The sequence below is a fragment of the Lates calcarifer genome, linkage group LG4 (assembly GCF_001640805.2).
Source record: "Lates calcarifer isolate ASB-BC8 linkage group LG4, TLL_Latcal_v3, whole genome shotgun sequence".
Lineage (NCBI taxonomy): Eukaryota > Metazoa > Chordata > Actinopteri > Centropomidae > Lates > Lates calcarifer.
The window spans coordinates 23999912-24023881 of NC_066836.1; the positions used below are offsets into that span (position 1 = coordinate 23999912).

General features: G+C 39.8%; 1 protein-coding gene across 5 annotated transcripts in view; it reads right to left on the minus strand.

The window, feature by feature from the left end:
• Positions 1–23970, minus strand: part of LOC108885348 (xenotropic and polytropic retrovirus receptor 1 homolog) — a 102530-nt gene that overhangs the window by 5034 nt on the left and 73526 nt on the right. For 2 of the 5 annotated variants that reach the window (XM_051070193.1, XM_051070191.1), the window contains exons 2-15: positions 17914–17965; positions 9723–9824; positions 8383–8606; positions 7104–7253; positions 6516–6599; positions 5500–5581; positions 4832–4921; positions 4457–4554; positions 4023–4202; positions 3086–3251; positions 2784–2978; positions 2287–2453; positions 2001–2140; positions 860–1081 (exon numbers count right to left, since the gene is read on the minus strand). In XM_051070193.1, coding sequence (XP_050926150.1) covers positions 860–1081; positions 2001–2140; positions 2287–2453; positions 2784–2978; positions 3086–3251; positions 4023–4202; positions 4457–4554; positions 4832–4921; positions 5500–5581; positions 6516–6599; positions 7104–7253; positions 8383–8606; positions 9723–9824; positions 17914–17965 — 1952 coding nt within the window. The other 3 variants (XM_051070192.1, XM_051070190.1, XM_051070194.1) reach the window with 2 other exon arrangements.

Sequence of the window (23970 nt, forward strand, 5' to 3'; positions counted from 1 at the left end):
TACAGTATATTTAACTAGTAAGTAAGTTCACTAGTAGGTATTTATCAAATACAACCAAAAAGCACAGGTTTGGTTTCCAAGCATGACAAACACTGAACACAGTGTAAGTAAACAAATTGAACTCACTTTTGTTTATGTGTAATGTATTACAAAGTATGGATTAGTTGGTATATTATATCAATTAGAACTGAAAAATAAAAAGCTGTGTCTGTATGATATCTGAACAGCAGTTAACAGTTAACCTTCTTCAGAGACATTTGTGTTCATCTTAAATCCCACATTATCTCCACTAACAACAGATTTTTACTGTCCCATAGAAATGTACACAGTTCTTCATTCACAGTCATTTCAGTCAAATGAATCAGTCACAATATAATAACTACAATACTGTGTGACTACATACATACTACATCAGTATCATCACCATGGTTTAAGGATAACACCATCATCTAAAGACAGATTTTCTGTGGAGTCATCTAAATAATAATAACCATGACATCCTGCCTCTTAGTTTAGCAAGCTTCCTAGCTAGACTGTAATAGTAAATTTTATCTAGATATTTTAATATCAAGCTGGTTAAGCTAACTAGGCTTTGCAAAAACATAAGCTAATCACTAGCTAAAAGCCACTAACTTCTCCCTGATTCCTATGACAAACCAACTGGGAAACGAACAGACGTTTGCACAGGATGTTACCTGTTACCTGCTTCTTATATATCACACTATGTATCATGGATATCATGCTAAAAGACCTTGAGATTTATGTAATCAATTTGTTAGTAATTAACCAGCAGCATTTTTTGATGACATTATCTCCAGCTTCACATGGTCTGTTTGCAGCTGTTGTTGTAAAGACTCACTGTGAGGCGAGACGAGGCCTGCGTAGACTCATGCTGTAGCTCCTCTTCCAGCTCTTCTTGCCCTGCCGGTTCCTGACTCCGTCCTCCTGGTCCATCATCTGCTCCAGCAGCGTCTGGTCATCAGCGTTGAGCGGAGCCACGCTGATGTCTCGGACAGCCCTGAACTCACCACAGTTATTCAGGTGTTCGTTCTCAAGTCGGAAGAAGTTCCAAACAAAACGCCTGGGAAGGACAAACACTGACTGTCAGTGGCCAGTTTACTCACTCATTCATTTTCATGCTTTGATTTCAGCTACAGTCCACATCCTCATGTGCATCAGCTGATCAGATCACATACTGACATTCACAAATGTTCCCTTCCAAGTCAGTGGGCTGTAGGTGATGAACTGCATAATACTGTAGATGTCAAACAACAGACAAAAGATTTAAAATACAAAATGCCTGATCTTGTAATCAATATAATATTCCAAGTAATAATCCAAGCACAGTAGAGCATTATCTCTCAGAGGCAGCAGCACCACAAAAATAAGAGTATCTTAAAAATACTCTTAGTAGTCTTTTATTAAGGTAAAATGTCAACATTTGCTGTTTCAAGTTTTTCAAACATGAGGACTTACTGCTTTTTGCTGCCCATTTTGGAACTGATATAAAAATTGAGTATCTTTTGTATGTTAATAGGACAAAGGAGCAATTTAAAGACGTCACCTTAGTTCTAGAAGACTTTTGTGACATTTTACAGAATAATCTCTATTGGAAAAAAATAACTGGCAGATTAACTCCTTATATCCTAGACTGTTCTTTCTCATTTGAGAATCTTTTCTAACCTACATTTTATTTATTTTACTTGTTGAAATCTAGCATTGCACCTGTCAGGTGTTCTGGAGTTTAAGAAAAAAAAAAATGCTTATTTACTTCCTGTTTCCTCTTTGCTACTTTCTATTATTCTCTGTAGTGATCTTTTTGTTGTGCAAGTTCAGAAAAGAGAACTCTCCTCTTTAGTGATTATTTGTACTGAGTAAAATCTGTACAGGAGCAGGAGTAGAGTATTAAGACTGGAGATAAAGAACAGGAAGAAAAATTACAGCAGGAAGAGACGATGTGAAAAGAGAGAGGAGTCCGAAAACACAGAGATCACTGATACCTAAAGACCTCCATTGGGGCGAGTACAGTAGCCAGTATGTCAGAGATGCCATGAAACCCAGACACTGTGCTGAGGGTCACAGTTAAAGTCCACGAAAAACGCAACAGCACATCTTCCACTATAGCACTGTAGTAATAGGCCTGGAGGGCGAGAGAAAACAGGGAGAGCACAACACTTAGCAACACATCATACACAACACTTTTTATTCTCGTATCGAAAGGGTCAAACTACTGTATCAGCTTATCCCCATCAGAACACGGAGGCTCCTCTCTTTGTGGAGAAATACCTTATGTGGGTAGACTATCTCCTCTCTAAGAAAGGTATTCTCCCCTGCATTGCGATCAAACAAGCCCCAGTCCATCTTCAGATCCCAGACCAGTGTGTAACATGAGCTGATCACCAAACAGCTGATGTACAAATAGAAGAAGATGTGGGAATCAGCGTGACGTTCAGCTGAGGAAAAGAGAGAGATGAGAGACATTATAGCTGGTACAGCATCAGATTTATATGTTACAAAATGGTAACATCAACCCGTGTTTTCTAATAACCCAGACACCATTTTTCACTTTAAGAACAAGCAAAGCATGTGCAAGACCGACTTCAATTACAGGCACCAAATCTGAGATCACTGGCACTGATATTCAAACAATGACCAGCATCAGCAAACTGGTCTAGCACCTGACCTTGGAAAAAACACCCTGAGCTGGAGGGTCTTATATTGCCACATATAATATATATAACAGCTAAATGAAGATGTATAGTGTGAATGAGTCACTGCTCTACCTTTGTGTGTGCTGTAGAGGGCAGCAAAGGTGACGACAAAGAAAGACGTTGAGTATTTCCCTGCATTAACCAAGTGAGGGAAAGCCCGTTTGGTGTCACGGTAACGTCGCAGACACTGGACAAATCGGAACCATGCAGGAAGACACTGGATCACCGCACGGACACCATAGGAGTAGGAATTACATACATCTTTGCCTGCAAAAAAATGACATGAAATGGAGTGTGGTCATGATAAGGTGTGGATCCATTATCACTGAGTAAGTCTTCACAGCCTGGAGGTGCATTCTGTCTTACAGTCTCACCTTCACTGCTTATGAGTCCATCATGTTTTCTCCAGTCCAGTTCAAAACTGTAGAAACAGATCATGTACTCTAGATCCATCAGAACCACCACCAGAGAGTTCAATTGGTCAGCCAGCCAGAAGTCTGCAAAGCCAACACGATGAAACGGAGCTGTCACCACTCGAAACTGTGGAAGAAGAAGACAAAACAGGGAAAATAAGTTTCTCTTCAACAAAATCTTAAACTGAAGCATTCGTTTTTTATGCTCTGTGAAAAGTATCAAATAACATAACTGTTCCCTCCATTCACTCATGAAATGTTATATAATGGGAACGCCTAAAGGCTCCAGTCCTGCTTTCCCACCAAATGTGCCATTGCAACAATACACAAGACATTATTTTCAATGGACAGAGCACTGAACAACTTATAAATACTTTTCAAATGGCATGCTGGTAGTGACAGTAGATAAAGTGTCATTCAACTACATCTGAAGGTAAAAGTGTTTATAGCTCCTCTGAATAGCTACTTCTGAAAGTGGGGCTGAAAACCAGGCATAATAGTACAGCAAAAGGTGAAATGAATTGTTCAAACTTGGTATTTAGTGCACTGGTAAATAAGAGATTTCAGTTTTTCATTTTTTATAAATTGGCAAAACTTTTCTAACAACATGTTCAGTTTGCAGATGTATCCACTTCCAATAAAGTTTACAACACAACAAAAGTGTGCAAAAAGTGAAGGGGTCTGAATACTTTCTGAATCCACTGCAGTCCTTCACATCCTAGTTAGATGATTTAGTCAACTGACAGACAAATACTACTAACTTTTTTTTTTTTTTTTGAGATTCTCAAATAATATTTGCTGATTTTGTGAACTGTAAAGACTATGATTTACTGCATCAAATAAAAAGGTGAACAGCAACAAAACAAAATGGTATAATTGTTCTATTGAGTGAAGTCACCAGGAGTTTGAGCAGCCAGAAGCGTGACTTGTAGTAGCACGTCTTGAAGGGGTTGATGAGGAAGAGGAGGAAGAAGCCGTAGAGAGCCAGGGGGTTAGCCTGCATTGGTACCAGGATGCTGTCACTGAAGAGACAGGACAGCAGGCTCACGCACCACAGCACCCCCAACAGACCTGCAATCTGCACACACACACAAGCAGGGAGAGATTCAGTCACAGAGTTCATCAGAATCATGCTGAGGCTAAGGGATTATACACTCAGAGGAACCAATAAATACACAACATATTAACTAAAAAGTAACTGATAGAGATGTTCATGGTATGGCCTGTAACAAAGTCAACTATACATATTGTCACATTGTTTTACATGAGTGTATGTGTGTGTGTGTGTGTGGGTGTGTGTGTGTGTGTGGGGGGGGGGGTTCAGGTTCAGACCTCAAACAGATGTTGGTGTGACAGGTTGTTTCTGGGGTTCAGTTCAAATATGAGCACATGGTTAACTCCTGCCTGCCTCCATCCATAGGTGTTGATGCCTGGAAGATGAAAACAATACACAGACGGTCAGACAGATGCCTGTGTGTGTGTGTGTGTGTGCGTGTGTGTATGTGTGTACTCAAGTTCAATGGCTAAGTGACACTGTGCTTTATATAGCATTAACATGGCGGGGGATATTTTCTCATACTGGAATATAACTTGGTCTGTTTTCCAGTACTGAGGAATTTCCTTGTCCTCAACTGAATGAACGGAAACTTCACCTCAACTTGGCATCAGTGCATGTATATGTGTGTGTGTGTGTGTGTGTGTGTATACCTAACAGGAAGAGGAATTCTATTAACAGAAATCCTCCTCTGTAGATCCTGACCATAGGCCAAACATCAGCACTTCGAATCACCACAGCTCCTAAGACAGTGTGACAGACGACAGAGACACAGAGAGACAGTAGCAAAAAGACAAATGAGGGAAGTGCACAGCGAGAGGAGGAGAGACAACACTTACACTACATCATACAGCAAATGTACTTTTCATACCAGGAACCTTTCCAGAGAGTTTACCCTCTGTTAAAGCAGGTCATATGGTTTTAACACCACGTTCAGCCACTGTAAACTGTGATGGAAAGACTGACTTTGTACAAATCAACAAATGGAAAATAATGCACTCAAAATGCTTATTGATTAATTCTAAAGTAATATAGTGTTCACAATGTTAAAGATATACACTGTATGGGTAATGACATAAAAAACAATCATAAAACAGAGGTTAATGTCTTGGTTAAAGAAAAACATTACTTCCTCATTTTGGGGCAGTGATTCAGTTTTTTCTCCCAGACATTACAGTTCTGCTGTGACCAATACTAACCGAAATATAGCAAGGATATTTCTGTCCTGGACACAATGACAGTCAGATCCCAGAAGAAAAAACTGAGTCACTTGGTCATTGTCAGATGCTTCAACGTGTGTGTGTGTGTGTGTGTGTATTACCTGTAATAACCACAGTAACTATTAAGACAAGGAAAACGCCGCAGTAAAGTCCAACTCTGAAAGTGGTCCAAGCAGGAGCAGGCTGCAGACAGACAGAGTCACAGTCAACATCTCAGCAGGATAACAAGACATGATACAGAGCAATAGACCCAACTGCCCAGGATACAGACAGTATAAAATAAATAGACATTAGAACTGGTCACTCTATAATAATGGCAACAATATTAATCTGAGTGTGTGAAAATGCAAAATGTAAAATAATTGAGCCATCTTTTATCATTAAGATGGTTCTCTGAGCTTTCGCTCCATACGCAAACAAATGAGTACATTATTAATTCATCCATCCATCCATCCATTCATCCATCCAACCATTAAGATTCGGGTCACGGTGGCATTAGGTTCAACAAAGTAGTCCAGACAAGCCTCTCCTGGGTCTGCCAAAACAGCCTAACAAGGTCCAGAGCTTTCAGCATCTCATCCACACCTGGCACCTTGTACAGTATCAAACTAATAATGAACTTTCAGCTACAGTCACAATGTGTTTTTAATGCAGATGTTATAAACATGAGCAGAAAAACAACATGACCTCAGTATGCATAAGGACATTAGGTTGTCTTTTTGTATCTCTGCAGCAGCACTACTGTTTCTTTCCTCTCTTATGTCATTATATTTTCAACTACAGTGTACCACTTTATCATTTTATTGCTTTGGCAATAATATTAACTCAAAAGCTCATCTGATTTGAAGGGGGCATGTTTGTTTTTAAAGAAACAGAAAGGCAGAGGGTAAGGGAGGGAGAAAGAGGAGTGGGGGAGGTAGAGAGAGAAGAGAAGAGAAGAGATAGTTGTTTTTATAAATAGAATTTTGTAATAAATACAAAAAAACATTTTATCAGAATATGAAAGAGCAGCCTTGTCTTAATGCTTAAAAATGATCACTGACGTAATTTAAATAGGGTATCTGATTAGTTACTATGTAGATAATAAATAAATACACATAGTGTGTGTGTGTCTGACCTGTGCAGCTCCCAGGGGAGGTACCCTCAGCCTCTTCATGGCCTTCTGCCTGTCACCACCTTCCAACTCTGTTGTGACCAACGCCTGAAAACGAGAGAGAATGTTGAGTGTGATGACTGAGCTCAGTTTTAACTTCATCTGTCTACAGCACTTGTTTCCAAAACCATTGTGTGTTGACTTGTAGACCTAAGACGCTGACTTCTGTGATGAGGTTGCTGGTGAGGTTTCCCTTTGATGACTCTTCTATGTAGACCCTGTTTGTGCATCAATACTACACAGTGGATCAGTGCACCACCACTCCTGTGTGAGCTGGCTTTGGCTTTTCCTCTCTGTTCAGCAGACCTGCAGTTTAATCTGAAAAATGTTGTGGTCTTCCAGACCCTGTCTTGTCTTCCACAGTTCCCTTTAACTGCCATTTTAATGACATTTCAGGCAGTGGAAATTTGATATAATTTTATCATCATTTTAGTATTAGTTAGCTTCATTATCGGACCTTATATTTACTGTATTTACTTATTCACCAAATCAACAAAACATTTTCCTAGAGGTGACACGTTAGCATATGACTGTGTGTCTCTGTGTGTGTACCTCAGTCTCAGAGATGAGCTGTGTGATTTTCTTGCACGTGTAAAATGGAGCCACTTCAACGTGGGCCACCCTCCAGTCGGCCCCCCTTGATGTCTCCAAAATCTTATCATGCTTTTTAAGGATCTTCCTGAAACCTGTGAAGTTCAGATTCTACAGAGACACAGAAGGGAAAAAGGTGTTAGATGAAGAGAGAAACAGACCTGTCAGAATCAGCTGATTAAACACACTTGATGAAAGATGCGAAACAGTAAATGAGCTCAGGAAGAAAAAGAGCTCTGCATGTGGTCCAGCTGTGTTTCAATAAGCACATATAATACAGACAGACTGTACAGTATACATACAGTATGTAGAACCTGTTCTGTATTGACGGATCTATGGGGATAATAGTGGCTGAGAACTAGCGGGGGCTGAGAAGAGGCTACAAACATCTGATGTATTCTACAGCTGGTGTGGTGGACATATTAGCAAACAGCTGTTTATTCACACGTCCAGCAGATGCAGAGAAACGTTAGCGGTAACGGCAGCAGTAGCACTGAAGTCAGTTCTGCGTCCACTTGATAAGCAGAAGTCCACTATTAAATCTGTCTCCTTCACTGCTAAACGCTCCAGTATGTTCACCAGCTAATGAATCACTAATGTATCTCTTGGTGTTGGGCAGGTGGTGTACAAAGGGTTTATCAGAGCTTCTGCTGCAAACAGCTGCCTGCTATAGATGCAGGAGAGGTGCAGTGAGAGAGGCTAAAAGAAAAACCTTAAAGCTTTGTGAAAATTCTCTGTGGGTTTGACACCTCACACTTCACATTACACTTAGTCTTTTGATCCACCGTTGGTGTAAAAGTATGAGTAGTGCCGCTTACTGAATTGACAGTGCAAAAAAAATTCAAACCACAAAGTGAACCTTTATTGTTCTCTTTACATTTTTGTAAATGCAAAAGTTATGCTAACACTGCATCATTATTAAACATATGAAAAAGTTGTTATCGGCTCTAACTTCCAAAACTGGTGTATCTCTAAACATATAATATCATAAAATATCATATGAATAGTCAAGTGAAAATTTTTAATCCAGCTCTGTGTGTGAACCTGCACTGCAAAAATAATTAAATGGTTAATGATTATTATGTTGAATATATGAACTCTATTTTCAGGCTCATCTTCAACATCTTGATGAAAATCTGCTCTCATGGCTCATTTACAAACTGGAAAATTAAAGGAAACTGTGAAAATGTGTCCCTTGAGTTTCTTTGTGTGTTGAGATGATGCTTGTGTGAGTGTGCACCTGATAGTTCTGCAGCAGTATGAGGCTGAGGTAGAACTCGGAGAAGGCCAGCTGCAGGTCCTTTATGTTTCTGTGTTTACATCGCTCCTGCTGCGACAGGGCAAACACTGTCTTCCTCCTCCTCAGGCCCCGCCCATTAACTGAGCTCTCTCTCTGGGCATCCAATGAGGACTGCAGCTCATTCTGCAGTGTGGCGAATCGCCGCTGAGCCTCGGCCAGCTTCTCTGAAGGGAGAAAGGGAGAAAACGACTTTAAAAACAGAAAGAATAACAGCTAAAGAACACACTCTCTAGCTTTTAAGTACACTCACTAAGCACTTCATTAGGAACACCATACTAATACTGGGCAGGACCTCCCTTTGCCCTGAAAACAGCCTCAGTTCTTTGTGGCATGGATTCCACCAGATATTAGAAACTCTCTCTCTGAGATTCTGCTCCATGTTGACATGACTGCATTATATTATTTCTGCTGATTTGTCAGCTGCCAATCTCCTGTTCTACCACATCCCAAAGGTGTTCTGCTGGATTCAGATCTGGTGACTGAGGAGGTCACTGAAGTTCACTGAACTCACTGTCATGTTGATGAACCCAGTTTGAGACTTTAGCTTTGTGACATGGAGCATTATCCTGCTGGAAGCAGCCGTTAGCAGATGGTGAACTGTGGCCATGAAGGGATGAACATGGTCAGCACCAAAACTCAGAGAGACTGTGACATTCAAACTATGACTGATGGTATTAAGGGCCCAAAGTGAGTCTAGAAATCATTTCTCACACCAGTACACCACCGCCACCACCAGCCTCAGCAGAAATCCAGATCCATCAGACCAGACTATGTGTTTCCAGTCTTTAACTGTCCAGTGTTGGTGAGCCTGTGTCCACTGCGGCCTCAGAATCCTGTTCCTGGATGACAGGACTGGACCCTGACGTGGTCTCCTGCTGTTGTAGTCTTGTTCATTCTGATACTTTTCTGTTCACCACAGTTGTAAAGAGTGGTTATCTGAGTTACCACAGCCTCTCTGTCAGCTCCAACCAGTCTGACCATTATCCTCTGACCACTCTCATCAGTAAGGTGTTTCCAGTTGCAAAACTGCTGCTCACTGCATGTTTTGTTTCTTATACAATCCTCAGTAAAATCAGAGACTACTGAGTGTGAAAATCCCCAGAGGTCCGCAGTATAAGAAACACTCAACATCAACAATCATGCTAAAGTCAAGGAGATAACATTTTTTCCCATTCTGATGTTTGATGTGAATATCAACTGAAGCTCCTGACCTGTGTGCTCACTGGGTGTAAATGAATGTGTATGTTTGAAGCAGTATGAGTATTAGTTAAAGTCATTACCAGAGTAGAAGGTGTTGATCTTGGCCAGTTCTTTTTCACACGTCTGGAAGAACTTTTCCTCAAACTTGGCGTAGTACCTCTTGACTGTATCCTCATCTGTGACTGTAAAAAGAGATGAGTTGTTAGATTAGTGAATCTTTAAGAGTAGTGACAACTCACAGCACCAATTAACCCTTAATGGGCCTGAATGTGAAATGAACAGGTGGGTAGAGAGGGACAGTGAAGATAAGACAATAAAGGCAGTAAAAGACAAGTGGGCATGGAGGACTGACAGATTTTTGTATCATACTGAGTGAGTGTGAATGTAAAACTGCTACCCACATGCTAAATGCAACACAGCCCTGCGCTGTCCTGCTCTAACCAGCAGATGGAGCAGTGAGACAGCAGTAGGTTGCCCAGCCTCCTAAAGTCATGAAGCCCTACATGGCATCTGTGAGCTCTTACATTTTTCAACTCAAAAGCTGCGACTGCATCTGGTATTTTTGTTTGTGGAACCAAGACAACAGAACATTCACTTATGTAGTGGACATGGGTTATATTTTTAATTCATGCCAATGTTTAAGCCAAAAATAATTTTTAAGAATTTGACAGCAACAAAACACTTGATGAAAACACAGAACTTGATTTTAACACTAATTTTAACAAAGATGATTTTAACAGTGCTGAAAAGTATTGATCTGCACACTGGCTTTCAAAAACATTAACCAGAGATACAGAATGTAATTATATTGAATACAGTTTTATTAATCACTGCACAAGGAACTGTGTATGACAGCTCAGTGCCCAGGTCAACACATACACAGCTCATCACAAACCTAAAACATTCAAATGCTGAAGGCTAGAGACTGTATGTGAAATTCTAGTAATAAACAAATATATAATTATAAACATCTAAAAACACAAAGCAATTCAGTTATGTAGCAGATAGATAGGAGAGGAGATGAAGGACTTAAAAAATAATTATTTTTACAAGTGTGTGGAGCATGGTGACGTCCTGATGTCAGTGAGAAGAGTTGATTTGCTAAAATAAAAGGTTCAATATGCTCGTTGATTACTTTATGATTAGTTGATCAAAAAAAGAACTCAAATTCATCTTTTTGACTCCAACAATCACAGAATAATACTGTTCAGGCGGTTTCTGTCCCTCACTGATTAAATTATAATGGAGTGCTAATGTTTTCCTGTGACACATGGCAGGCATCACTTTGATTCCAACAAATCATATAGGTCGCCGTCTTTCATGACTTGCACAGGTGCCAGGGACTGATTTCGCGGCTCTACCTGACAGCACTGACAACACATGCGGATATGTGTAAACATGGTTGAATCTGTTTCCTTTTTCTTCACATTAGGAGATTTTTTTTTTTTTTGCAGGATGTGTTTGATCTCCAAAGCTCCAAATCAGCTGTTGTTGGATGTAGCACAGTGACAAACAGGACAGATGACTACAGTATCTGTATCTGTGCTTTTCCTGTGTGACCAGTCAAAATGTTTGCTGGTCTATTATCAGGCTCCAATAATGTTGTCTGATCCCAACAAAAGATCTGATAATTTCAATATTCTCATTATGCATTAAGCTCTCTGTGAGGATATCTGTCTCTAAAGTCAATAATTAGTTTTGACATTCAGCACCAAGCAACTGTCATTACATTGGAACAGAGCAGCAGTTACCCCTGTTCTGGACCCTGAGCAAGAGAAAGCAGCAGAGTAATGTACCCTCTTTAATGCTTCTTCAGTTTCAGACTAAAGGCCCCTGTTGTCAGTCAGTCAAAAAAATAAAAGCTGAAAATCTTTTATGCAAGACAAATACGACAGATAAAACAAATATATAAAATTATAAACCAATCTTTCGAAAATTTCAGGGGATCAAGTTTTCAACCAAAATTCATGATCATGTTTACAAAAAATTTCCATGACAACTGATGATGTGACAGCAACTCACCCGTTGTTTTGGAGAATTATTTTGATATCAAAGTTATATTTACTTGTAGAGCACGATAAAAGGTTTAACTCCTGTTCCTCCCAATGAGTCAGATGCTTTATTTTAGTTTGACCAGAAAAGAAAGTCCTGTAATTTTCACCATTTTTGATCTCAACTATTTAAGAACTCACGCTGGGACAGATTCTGGTAAACTTTAATTGAACAGTGGAGAACATAGAGAACCTGTGTGTCCAACCACTAACTTGTACCCACTGTCACGTCAACAACAACCAAACAACAGACCGGGCAGGTGGTTTTGAGTCAGGCTGTGCAGACTCAGTGATTCACTGTGTTTCAGACTGGCTGCTTTTAGACAAGACACCAAATTAACTAAATTGGAGTGTCCCAACCATTCCCTCTGTCCCTCTCTCCCTCCCTCCTTCTCTCTCTCACCAGCACACAAACACACAAACAGCCACCACAGTCAGACTACTGTAATCTCCTTATCCCTTTTTGGCCTTATTCTGCTCTTTTCTTTCTGTGTCTCAGCTCTTGTCATCATGATTATTATCATTATTATCATTATGACATGTCTGTCTCTCAGTAATAGGCTATACTTTTCATTTGACAATTGATGTTTTTTAGTTCTATTTTTCAGCAACACCCTGCTTCACTCTCACACAGTTACACATTCACACCTGGAAGCCACCCAGTGCAGAGGTGTTTTCTGCAATCATGACTGTGTCTTGCTCAAAGGTACTTAAACAGATGAGGACATTATGTGCTATTTAAAAGAGAGGGGCTGACTTTATTTGTCCACCTCAATACAATGGATGTGCATGGAATCTCATTTGTGATGCTCAAACCATTAAAAAAATCTCTCTCTCTCTCTCTCTCTCTTTTAATCAGTCTTTTCAGAGTCACCCATTTCAGTGAGTAACACATCGAACATGCTGTAGAGCTTTTAGTGGGAACTATTCTGTCTGTAGAAGAACCCAGTTAATATTGTTCACAGTGACACTACTAACATTGCCGTCAAATATCTATACATCTCCATTGTGTTTGAAATTTCTGAGATGCAAAGCTCACAACTTTGATAATAAAACCAAAACTATTTATGTGGCAAGATACAATTAGAGCTAAACAAGACTTTGTAACCAGTCCTCACAATATGACATTCCCTGACAGCAAGTGAGTGCATTCAAACTTTTTACTCTCATCATAAGTATGCGTCTTTAATTTTACTAATGTGGTCCCGGGCAATTCATTAAAAGTAACCAACACTGATATTATGACTTTGGTTAACCTAACTGTTGTCATGTAAACATGTTTAATAAAGTCATTCCTTCATGTTTGATGCTACCTACCCTTAAGTATAACAAAGAATCCAACTCTACAGATGTAAATACATAACCAGACTTTTCTGTGTGTTAATTCCATTGGCATTTTTCCAGCCAGCAGTTTTAACCCTGTGTGCCCAGTCAGGGAGACAAAATGACTCAAAATGCGGCAGAAATCCAGATTTAAAAAAAAGATGGTACAGAGATGTCATGTTGGTTGTGTGTGCACACTTCAGTGTGGGTCAGGCGTATGCGTGCGAGTGTGCTGGAAGGAAAGAGATAGTGTGTCTTCAGGCAGGTAAGCTGATCAGGTTAGCAGTAAACTGTGACTGTTCATTCTGAGCTACAGTTTGTTAAAAAATAAACTCCACAGCTCCCTGAGAGCCGAGCAGAGTTCCTGAGCTGCGTCTACCAGAAGCCTGCTAAACATTCCCTGTGTACTGCACATTATGTCGCACATTTTCTCTAAATGTTTCTCTCCAAACTGTATACCAGCCAGTTCTATGTATTACTACTACTGCTACTACTACTAAACAAATACCACTGACACTAAATCATCATTACCTCAGGTTTAAATGAAATCTTAAATTTTGCACAAAGTCTGCAGGAACTTTCAATTGTTTCTGTGGTCAATCTGTATTTCAATGGTTTTGCAAGCAATCACTAATGCTCAGCTGCTGTGTTTTTTTTACTTCAGTTTCAAATTGGTCACGTAGAGAAGGAGAGACAAAGATGGAGAAAGACAGACAGTAGTGGAAACAGAGTGAGCAAAAGAAACAGATCATGTGAAGATCATAGTACAAGGTGGAGGATAAGTGGAATGACAGATGGTTAGTGGGGTTGGTGCAACAAACCTCTCCATGTGAAGCAACAATACCTAACATTACTAAGATCTGCCCATGTACCTCAAATTCCTCTGTCTCTTAAATCAGCCTGTCTGTTTATGTACATTTATACTATTTCAAGATGTTAGAGCTAATGTAACTTTGAGATTTTGTACATAGTTTGCAAATAATTGGAAGTGATCAAAGTGTGCTTGTTGCTAAAAAGCTTTTCATTATACAAGTGTCCTCCAAATGCAGAATCAGTTTCAGAATTACAGGATCAAGCCATACAGCCACTCACTGTAAAAGGTACACCAATACACTGGCATTGAAGATGATGTCATTGGGTTAATGGGGAGTGTTTACAAGCTACTGTATACATCATTAAACATTTCCAGCTATTATTGTTGTCAGCTGTAACTCTGAGTCAAAGTTACAAAAAAATCTTAAAATAAACTAAAATTGAAGGGAAAGATGAAACAAAATGACAGTCAGTGCAACAGTCGGGTGGATTTATTCATAAGTCAGAGAGGAATGGAACAGCCTGTGAATCACTCCATCACAGTAGGTAGCAACATGCGACTACAGACATCTGTATATAGCATAGAACCATATATAGGAATAGTGTCAGACACATGGTCAGTCAATGAGCCACATCATATCTAGTTAAAGCACACACACTAGAAAACAAAAAGAAGAAAAAGAGGGGTACTGTAACACAATGCACTAGCTCACTGTCAAAGGAGAGCATGCATCTATTGCTATCTCTTCCTGCTACTTATGTAACAGCTAGTCCTGGCCCATGTCCTCTTGTAATACCACTTTTGGACAGTGGGTCACTGTAGTGTTCACTCTGCCCTCGGTTCAACATGAAAGTAGCTCTGTCCAGGAATGGAATACAGACTTAAAATTTTAGCACGATATTTACTGGTATTTATTGCATATTGCATATTTATTGCATTGCAGTATTGTATTGTATTTCTGGTATTTAATGACGATAAAAAGCAGCAGATCCACTATCGGCAGACAGCTGATGCTAATATTTTAGTCTGACTTTCAGACATTTGGGGTCAACACCTGTATGATTTTACAGAGACTTATAGGGAGTTTTCTTGCACTTAACATAGCGAGTTGTCAACCTGTCTCTGCTGCCCCTCTGCTCCGTACCTGTGTCCATTGAGATGCATGTAAACAGGAGACAGGGGGTGAGGGGTGATGGTAGAGGGAGACGTGCGTTGGACACACAAATATGTTATTTTGTTACGTTACCATGGGGAATTTTTTAATATATCGCAAATTCTGTATTCTGACCTCTTGTCCTGCACACACAACCACCTGGAGCTCTTGGTGATACAAGATCTGTTAATGCTAATGTTAGCTATGTAGCAATAGCAAAAACTTACACTTACACAATCACATTTAATAAAGAATAGCCATTACATGGACTGTGCAGACAGCTGTTCTGTCAGACGCATCAGATGGACAACTGATAAATGCAGCTGAAGTGCTTCCTGTGTGTATACATGCTATACATGCAAGAGTCGACATGTATGCTAACAGCTCTGTGAGGCTGCTCTTAGCTGCAACAGTGGTGGTGCTTTGAACTAAATGCTAACATCAGCATGCTAACATGCTCACAATGACAGTGCTAACATAGTTATGTATGTTTATCTTTGCTTTCAGTGCTACCATTTACCAATTAGCACTGAAAGCAGAGTACAGCTGAGGCCGATGGGAATTTCATGGCAATCCATCCATTAGCTGTCAGTCCAATTGGATTTGTCTGTTCAATACGAAGATTTGACGATTCATTTTTGTTTATCATACAGACATACAGTTACGGGCATCTGGGTCATAGCTCAATTATGAAATCATATGACACGTCATCGGAGTGTCTCTCCTGCTGGGTTGCTGACAGTGTTGTCAGCCAGGGTTAACACGTCATAACACCAGTAGCCTGCACTTTAGCTGTGCATGTTCCCATAACAGGCATACAGGTCCTAGCAGACAGGCAACAGATCTGAGAGTACTGGAGGGGCCAACAGAAATGAATCGCACACTGCCCTGCCTCATACTGTCCAGTATTGCTCTGCCCTTTGTTTCCTCTGCCATCTCTAGTTCGATCACAGTTAGTTTTGTAGATCGATCATTTTAAGACACTATTGTATTGTAAGTGCAACAAGTCAAAGAATCACATTTTGTGAGTTGAATCGGGGTCTTCCTGACAGATGAACAATCGATATGGTCATCCCTACAGTCGAGTTACTAGCCTGGCTATAAACAAGGAAATGCAATGATACTGACAGTGCTGAATCTGAGGAGCATTTCAAGGATTTTGTCCCACACGCACATGAACCATCAATGAAGAAAGCAGCCAGGACTGTCAGGTACTACCATCCTATAGCAGAAAATGAAGTTTCCAACACTTCTTTTTTCCATTTAGAGTTTACTTTCGCCTAAGATTGTGGTCTAATGCAACCTCCTTTTAACTATTTACAACATTTGTAGGATTGTACTCTACCTCACCATGATGTAACCATCCTAAGCTGAGAGAAGACAACAAAACACAGGTTTAAGCACTCAATACCATCATTTACTATGTCTTCTCTGTAATGTGTATAATAATAATGACAGCAATGTGTGTGCAGATTGGTAGGAAACTATAAAAAGTCATCAGGATACTATCAATAGAACTAAATAAATATCATGTTGAATAATGTTTAAATGAACTATATAATCATTGTCTGAGGAAAATGACTAAACACCTATGTAATCACAGTGACTACCCAGTAAGACACTTAGTCAATACAGTGTCTACAGTTGCTGATTGTAACTCAGTGGACAGAAGGAGTAGACCTGGCCTGTTCACATAAATCCTGACAGATCAGGAAATTTAGGTGATGCTGTGTCTTTCCAAGCATCGTGGGTCAAATACAACCCTCAACTCAGAATCTAAGACCTCCATCCCACTCTCACAGACTTACAATAGACAGTGAATATCAAGCATTATAGCAGTATCGCCATTAAAGGTAGGGTTAGCAATTATAATCTAAAGCACTTTTATTCAGATTCAGGGACTATCTCTTCATAGTCCACCAGCTGCCCCCTCTGTGTGTGTGCTGAAAAAAAATCTGGAGTTTCTACACAGCCCTGGCTCCAGATCTGGGATATAACTGAAATGGATCGGTGCGATCCATTCCAGCCAATCATGGCATTCATGATAGTGCACAGGAGGTAGGAGGGTATAAACTGGGCCATGCAAGTGCTAAAACTCTAGTTGGTCAAAATAAGATGAAAAGAAAGATACCAGGAAAAACATATTGTGCTGGTCAGACTGTTTTGTACACACAAAGAGGCCTGTAATTACATGATGAAAAATAAGGCCTCTGATAACTGGTTTTAAAACATTTTAAGAGTCTCTAAGGCCTTAAATTTTGGTCATATTGTGGCTGCTGTTAGTGTATTTTTACGAAGACGCATAATTAAGCAATAATGCAGAATGAGGTAGCTCCACATAAAAAATAATCAAGGAGCTGAAGGTAACAAACTACACATGCCAATCTTGACAGCAAAGAGGAGTGGTATTTTCTCTGCCAAGTGCATGGCTTTCTACAAGAGAACTCCAGAGTGCAACATCACACTTACAACAGCATAGATTATGAAGAGAGATTGTTCAGATTAATACACTGAGCGCTGCTGCTTCTTACACCACAAACTATGCAAAACATCACATATAACTACATTTTATATTTGTATCTAATTATATTATTTATTTAATATTTTAAGTCAGTTGCACGAAAGACTTAACATGTCTGTACGTGGCCAAAAATGTATTCATTTAAAGTACCATGTGCAATGGTTTTGCAAATTTAAGACAAAGGAACTGCCATCTGCTTACAACCCGTTTCATTATGAAGCATTAATTGCAATGAGCAAGTTTCAAGTCTCTGTAATTTGATTTTGAGAATATACTAAAATGAAGTGAAACCAACTGACCCCATGAATTGGAAAATGGTTGTCAATAATGTAAGCTGTGATTACATACAATCATAGACAGATGACTGTGCAAAATAACTGGTATGGTCCTTTAAGTCATTAAAAGATACCTTCAATTGATGGGGCCTGGTCCTGAGCAGCATACAGCATCTCTTTGAAAGCCTGCAAGAGAGAGAAATAATTAAATAATTAAATATTTAACATTTGGATAATTTATTTAAACTTAAACATATTTACAAGGTTAAAAAGGCAAGTGCTACTTTATGTACCATCAGTGCTAGGTTATAAAATAAAGTTAAATACCATCATATACACGCCCATATAAATCCCACTGCATAAATATTTTATCATAACAAACAAAGAACTGCGAAGCTCAAATGATGTTTTTGTTATCAATTAGTTTAAGTAAAGGATATTCTAAGGTTGGCAGCACCTTAAGCACAAGGCAAACACATTCTTCAAAAAGAAAACAGTGCACAAAAATGGTTTTGACACTGACTGGCTCAGATTGTTATTTTAAGTATGTGACAACATTATGGATAGGTTTTCTGCAGAGATCAACCTTTTCATTAACCAGAAACATCACTTTTTATCTCAACCAGACTCCATTGAGTAAAACCGTAATTTTACCAAGTAGAACACTGGAGCTGTTAGAATACTGCTGCCTCAGTCTGTTCATTTGTTAGTTACTGTATGGTACTTGTGTAAATGATCCACATACTTCTTCCACCACTGAAAGTCACACAATAACATAAACACACTAACCAATTGAGGCAGTGGTTTTCTAGCAACTCTGGTGTTCTGCTTAGTAAAAATCAATGTTTTTGTCAATGGAGTCTGGTAGAGATTGCCAGGTACACTGTTCTTGTTCAATACTGCACCGATTTCAAAGATTTCTGTCCCTGACAATCATTTCCATGTGAAAATAAGGCAAAGGTTCAAAAATACTAGACTTCATCTACCAGACAACAACACATAATAACGGCTAAAAGCCGGCATATGCCAGCTAATGTCAACTCTTAACCAAGACACCACTACATTTCAGATACTAACTAAATTCAGAGGTGGTTTAAGAATGAACATGAGTAGATGAAACGGGAAACAGAAGTGGAATCTGGAGAAACACCTCAGAATGCACAACACATTGAACCTTGAAAATGGTGGGCTACAACAGCAGGAGACCAAGTCAGGGTCCAGTCCTGTCATCCAGGAACAGGAATCTGAGGCTACAGTGGACACAGGCTCACCAACACTGGACAGTTAAAGACTGGAAACACATAGTCTGGTCTGATGGATCTGGATTTCTGCTGAGGCTGGTGGTGGCGGTGGTGTACTGGTGTGAGGAATGATTTCTAGACTCACTTTGGGCCCTTAATACCAATCAGTCATGGTTTGAATGTCACAGTCTCTTTGAGTATTGGTGCTGAAACAATAAGGTCATCACCATCTAAAGGTAATATGTGCATCATAACCTGGTGACCTTATCAGGCTCACAAAGTCAAGACACACACAACGAGCCAGAACGGCAAATTTAATTGTAGTTGCCATTCTTTTGTTAATAATATAACTAATGTGTTGACATTGCCCTGATGGACTTGTATTATTTTGCCTTTGATGCTCTCCCTCCATCCTGTAATAATGCAGTACTGTTGAAGCAGCCACTCAGTCTCCTTCATGCTCTCTGTTAGTAAATCTGCAGTGTATACTGCAGCTTGTCTCTACTGTGGAGCGGGCGAGTAGACGACAGTCATTCAGTCTCAGTAAGTGCTAGCGAGACAGAGGACAGTCGCCCTTTTTCATCCGCTCTCACTCAAAGGTTAGATAGTAGAGTGGTCAGTCAGTGTTTCCGAATGCCAGCAGAGCACAGGACCACAATGGCCTCACTGTGTGCCAGCCTGCCTGCTAGCCAGTCCAAGAGTGCAGAGTGGGACACACGGGCTTTGTAGCAAACAGCAGAGCAAGTCAAGGTCATGTTATAGCCCACAAAGCCAGCCTGTGCTCACTATTTCACCAGTGCAGCCACTACAGCAATGTAAACAACAACAACACAGACCACAAACATCAAACAAAGGGTAAACAACAGCAAAGATGAACAAAGAAATCAATAAGAAGGCAGTAAGATGACTCCCATCCTCCAGTGTGTCTGCCTTTGTACATCAACATTTAGATTGGCAATGGGCCCATTAGTTGAATTAGTATGAATTCCTAGATCTGAGACTGAAATGGGAGTTCTAGAACAGCAGATCTGAGTTAACTCAATCAACTATGATTATGTCCACCCTGAGTTAAGTGCATGCTTCATGAATGAAAAAAGCCATTATCTATGGAGCTCCACTAGTACAATTCACTATGCAATACACATTTATCTTTAAAAAAAACAACAGGATCTGTGGAGGAGTGTCAGTTGAAGAAAAGAGTCAGTAAGTTAACACTATTACATTTTATTCAGTGTAGTCCACTAGACCACATTATTCAGCAGAATTTAATTTCCTTAATGGATGCTTAAGTACTGGAATCCTACTGTTTGTTAGATTACATTTTTTAATATATTTATTAGCTGTAACCTGATGGGGGCAAAGTGCTGCTGAAGATGAGAATATAGATCAAACACAGAAGACAGACATTCATAGATTTATGACTGTAACCTCACTGTCTGACGCAGTAACAGCTTCACAATATTAGTGATTTGCAGTTGAAAAAGTTTCACGGTTAAAACTGAGTGTAACTACTCTAGTCTATTTTACATTTTTAAAATCTTGCTCAGCAGCATTAAATGATTACATTCAATGAGTGGTAAATTTAAATATGAAATTTATTGAAATACTGTAAAAACGAGTCAAGACGACACAGTATGCAACCTATATTCAAAAACACACTTTTAAACTACATTTACAGTGCATTCAGAAAATATTCACTTTTTCCCATTGTTTGGTTAAGTAAAGTAAAGTAAAGCAAATTAACTCATAGATCAGAGTTTTATGTGTCTCAAGCTTCACCTACTTTTTTAATTTACAGTGATTAATGCATAGGAAATGTTTCAGTGCAGATGAACTGACAAGCTGACAGAGACAGTGTCAGAAACATAGTGTATAATTTTATTCTGAGCAGACATTGAAGTCATGTGTAATATTTGAAAGTAAGAAATCAGTGTCTCTCTCCTTACATTGATGACTGATTGACCAAGAGGTACCATTAGTAAAGATAGGTCTTGGGTTATAAACTTATGTCCAATCAGGATTTCAATGTTCTCCCAAAATAATCTTCTATAATTTAACATGCTCTGATATGTACTTTGGTATCAACTGCATAAGGCATCCTGTCAGACAGCTGCTTCAGGCTCAGCAGGAGGAGACAGAGAGAAATTCAGGGTTGGTTGTGGAAAAGCAGCCAGCGAGCAGGTTAGGTTCACACAGTAAGTTACCAGAGTTTAAGTTCTCTCAGTTTCTGGAAATCTCAGTATTAACAAACTCAGTTTTCACTAAAGCTGCTTTCTGGAACACACTCCAGAACTGTATTTGCGTTGCTTTGATATTCTTGTGATGAACAGGGACTACAGAAATAGTTGGGGGTTTTGTTTTGTTTTTGTTTTTACTCAAACACAGAGAAAAATCTGTAGATTCAATATGTAGCACAGGGTTGTGTACAAAAGAAAAAATAATTTTGTTTTCATTGATTGACTACAACAACAGAGCTATAATCTGAGGGAAGAATTCTGGATCAATATTAAACTGTTGCCACTGTAACCTGAGAGATTAAGCACTCAGCAGGCCGAGGGGATAGAGAAGAGTTTTCAAATATTGCATGGAATTAAGTCTACTGCTGTGAGCCCCATTTATTTCAGCCAACATTCCCATCAGCTCCACTGCCTTCACTGTGCTTTCCTTCACTACCAAGAAAAACAGCTTCTTTTCATACAAATACAGTATACACAGGTTCAGAAACTAAACCCCAAGTCAGGCCTCTTGTTTCTTACTAATACCTTTTTTTTCACAAGGGACCCATCTTTCCAACATGCTGTGTGGGAAATGGACAACTAGCCATCATTGTATATGCTATAAATCACACCCACCAATAACTGTATTATTTGTGGCTGTGGCTGGCTGTTACTTTAGGAGGCACTCGATTAGATATGCAGTGTAGTTTTGTGTGAGCAGAGCACACAGATGAAGGGCTGAGCAAATCAATGGGCTGCACAAAATGAAGCAACAAGGCAAACCCCTCTTTAATGTTATTATGAGAAGTGTAAAAATATTTTCAGTTCATTATAAAACTGTGGCACGACAATTAGTTTGTGGCAGGCCTACACAGCGAGGGTAGCAACTTTTAATCCCTTGGCCAACTAATTGTGCACATACATACATCTACATTTGCACATTTTTGTCACGTTTTTCTCAAAATAATGTTATTATAAAACCAGCTAAGTGGGTCGGAGAAAGAGGTGAGAGGAGGTCAAAAGACACCACACTGTCCTATGGAAAACACACGTCTGCATCTTGGAATCTGATAACAGCAGCTTAAGATGGAAACCTTGTGTGTGTTTGAGGAAACAGAGCTAACGTGCACTTGTCAAAAAAGTAAAGAAACATTTGGGCTACGGCAGCTGCATAGATACAACATGGAGGCTGTCAGGTATTCTGGCTGGCCAGCTAAAACTGCTCACGTTTCTAATGCCTGTGTAGATGATCAGGACACTCTTCAGGACACTCCCCTCTGGCAGGAGGTTGCGGCCCATCAAAACCAAGACCTCACACCACAACAGCTTCTACCCCCTCTGCAACTGGGCTCCTCAATAAGATCTAGCCCCAGTGTTTAGCCCTTAATGCACATCTCTCTGGACAATCACTGCCACCTTCAAACATGTGCACTCTACACTTCACTTCACTATCACTTGTTCTTTAGCACCGATATACCAAGACAAATTCCTTGTATGTGCAAACTTAATTCTGATTCTGATTCTAATGAAGACATCATTAGGCTTACTGCTCCTCTTCTTTCAATAACACCATATATACTGACAAATATACTGACAAATAATGTGTTTTAGTAAGGGCCAACACATGCCACCAGAGCAGTTTCAGTGTTGTCTTGGCATTGATTCTCCAAGTCTACTGGAGGGATGGAACACCATTCTTCCAAAAGATGTTGAGGGAATATCCTCAAATTGTGGTGTTTTATTGATGGTGTTAGAGAGCGCTGCCTTGTTGACATGCACGCAGATAACTGCAGACACTATAGTCCATGGAGTGTACTTGCAGGAGCACATGCACATATAGTGCCCATGTACCACAGCTGCATTTGCCCACTTGTTGAAAATATGGATGGTTCATCTGACCATACCACCCATTACCACATCTCTGTAGAACTGTGTCTGTGGTTGTTACACCACTGAGCTCTTAAATGTGCATTCATCTTTGTAATGAGGGATTTATTTGCTGCAACCCGACTATAATATCCCTCTCTGTAACTGTCACAGTCTGATCACATCCTGCACTGCACTGAGTTGCTCTGTTTTTCCATATCACACCTAATGCATGAGCATCACTGTTATCAAATGTGCCCATCATCCACAAGTTCCAATTCTATTTACTGATGTCTTTCCCATAGATCTAGATGCAGATGTCATATTAGTCATTGTTCCTGCTGAAGCACCAGCCAGTTGAGCAGTCTGTCCCATGCAGTGCACCTGTGTGGAAGAATCTGCAGTTGTTATCTTTCTCCACTCATTATTCAGGTTTTTTCATTAATTTGTCACCTGTCTTTATCTTCTATGGGAATTCCTTGGATTTACCAGCAGAGGGAGTCTCAGTGACCTTTAAGTCTTAAGGTTTGTTTCTGGCTCTAATGAAAAATGACTGTATGTCTGTATTTGACTGTGCTATATTGGCCCTAATGCCGAGACAACACACAGCCACAAAGAACACAGTTCCTTTTGATACGATGCTAATCAATGGTGACACAGTGCTTGTTCGCCAATCTGATGTCATGCTATCCTCAGCAGCAAATACACATACAGGACATAAAGACACATGTAGGTGATATCTGCAAAACAACAAGCTTTCCCACACTTCTGCTGAGGCCCATGGGATGTGTGTGTATGCCTGTGTGAATATGTGTATATGTGTTTGGTCAGTAGGCTGGCTCAGCATGTGCTAAGGTGAAAGTTTCCA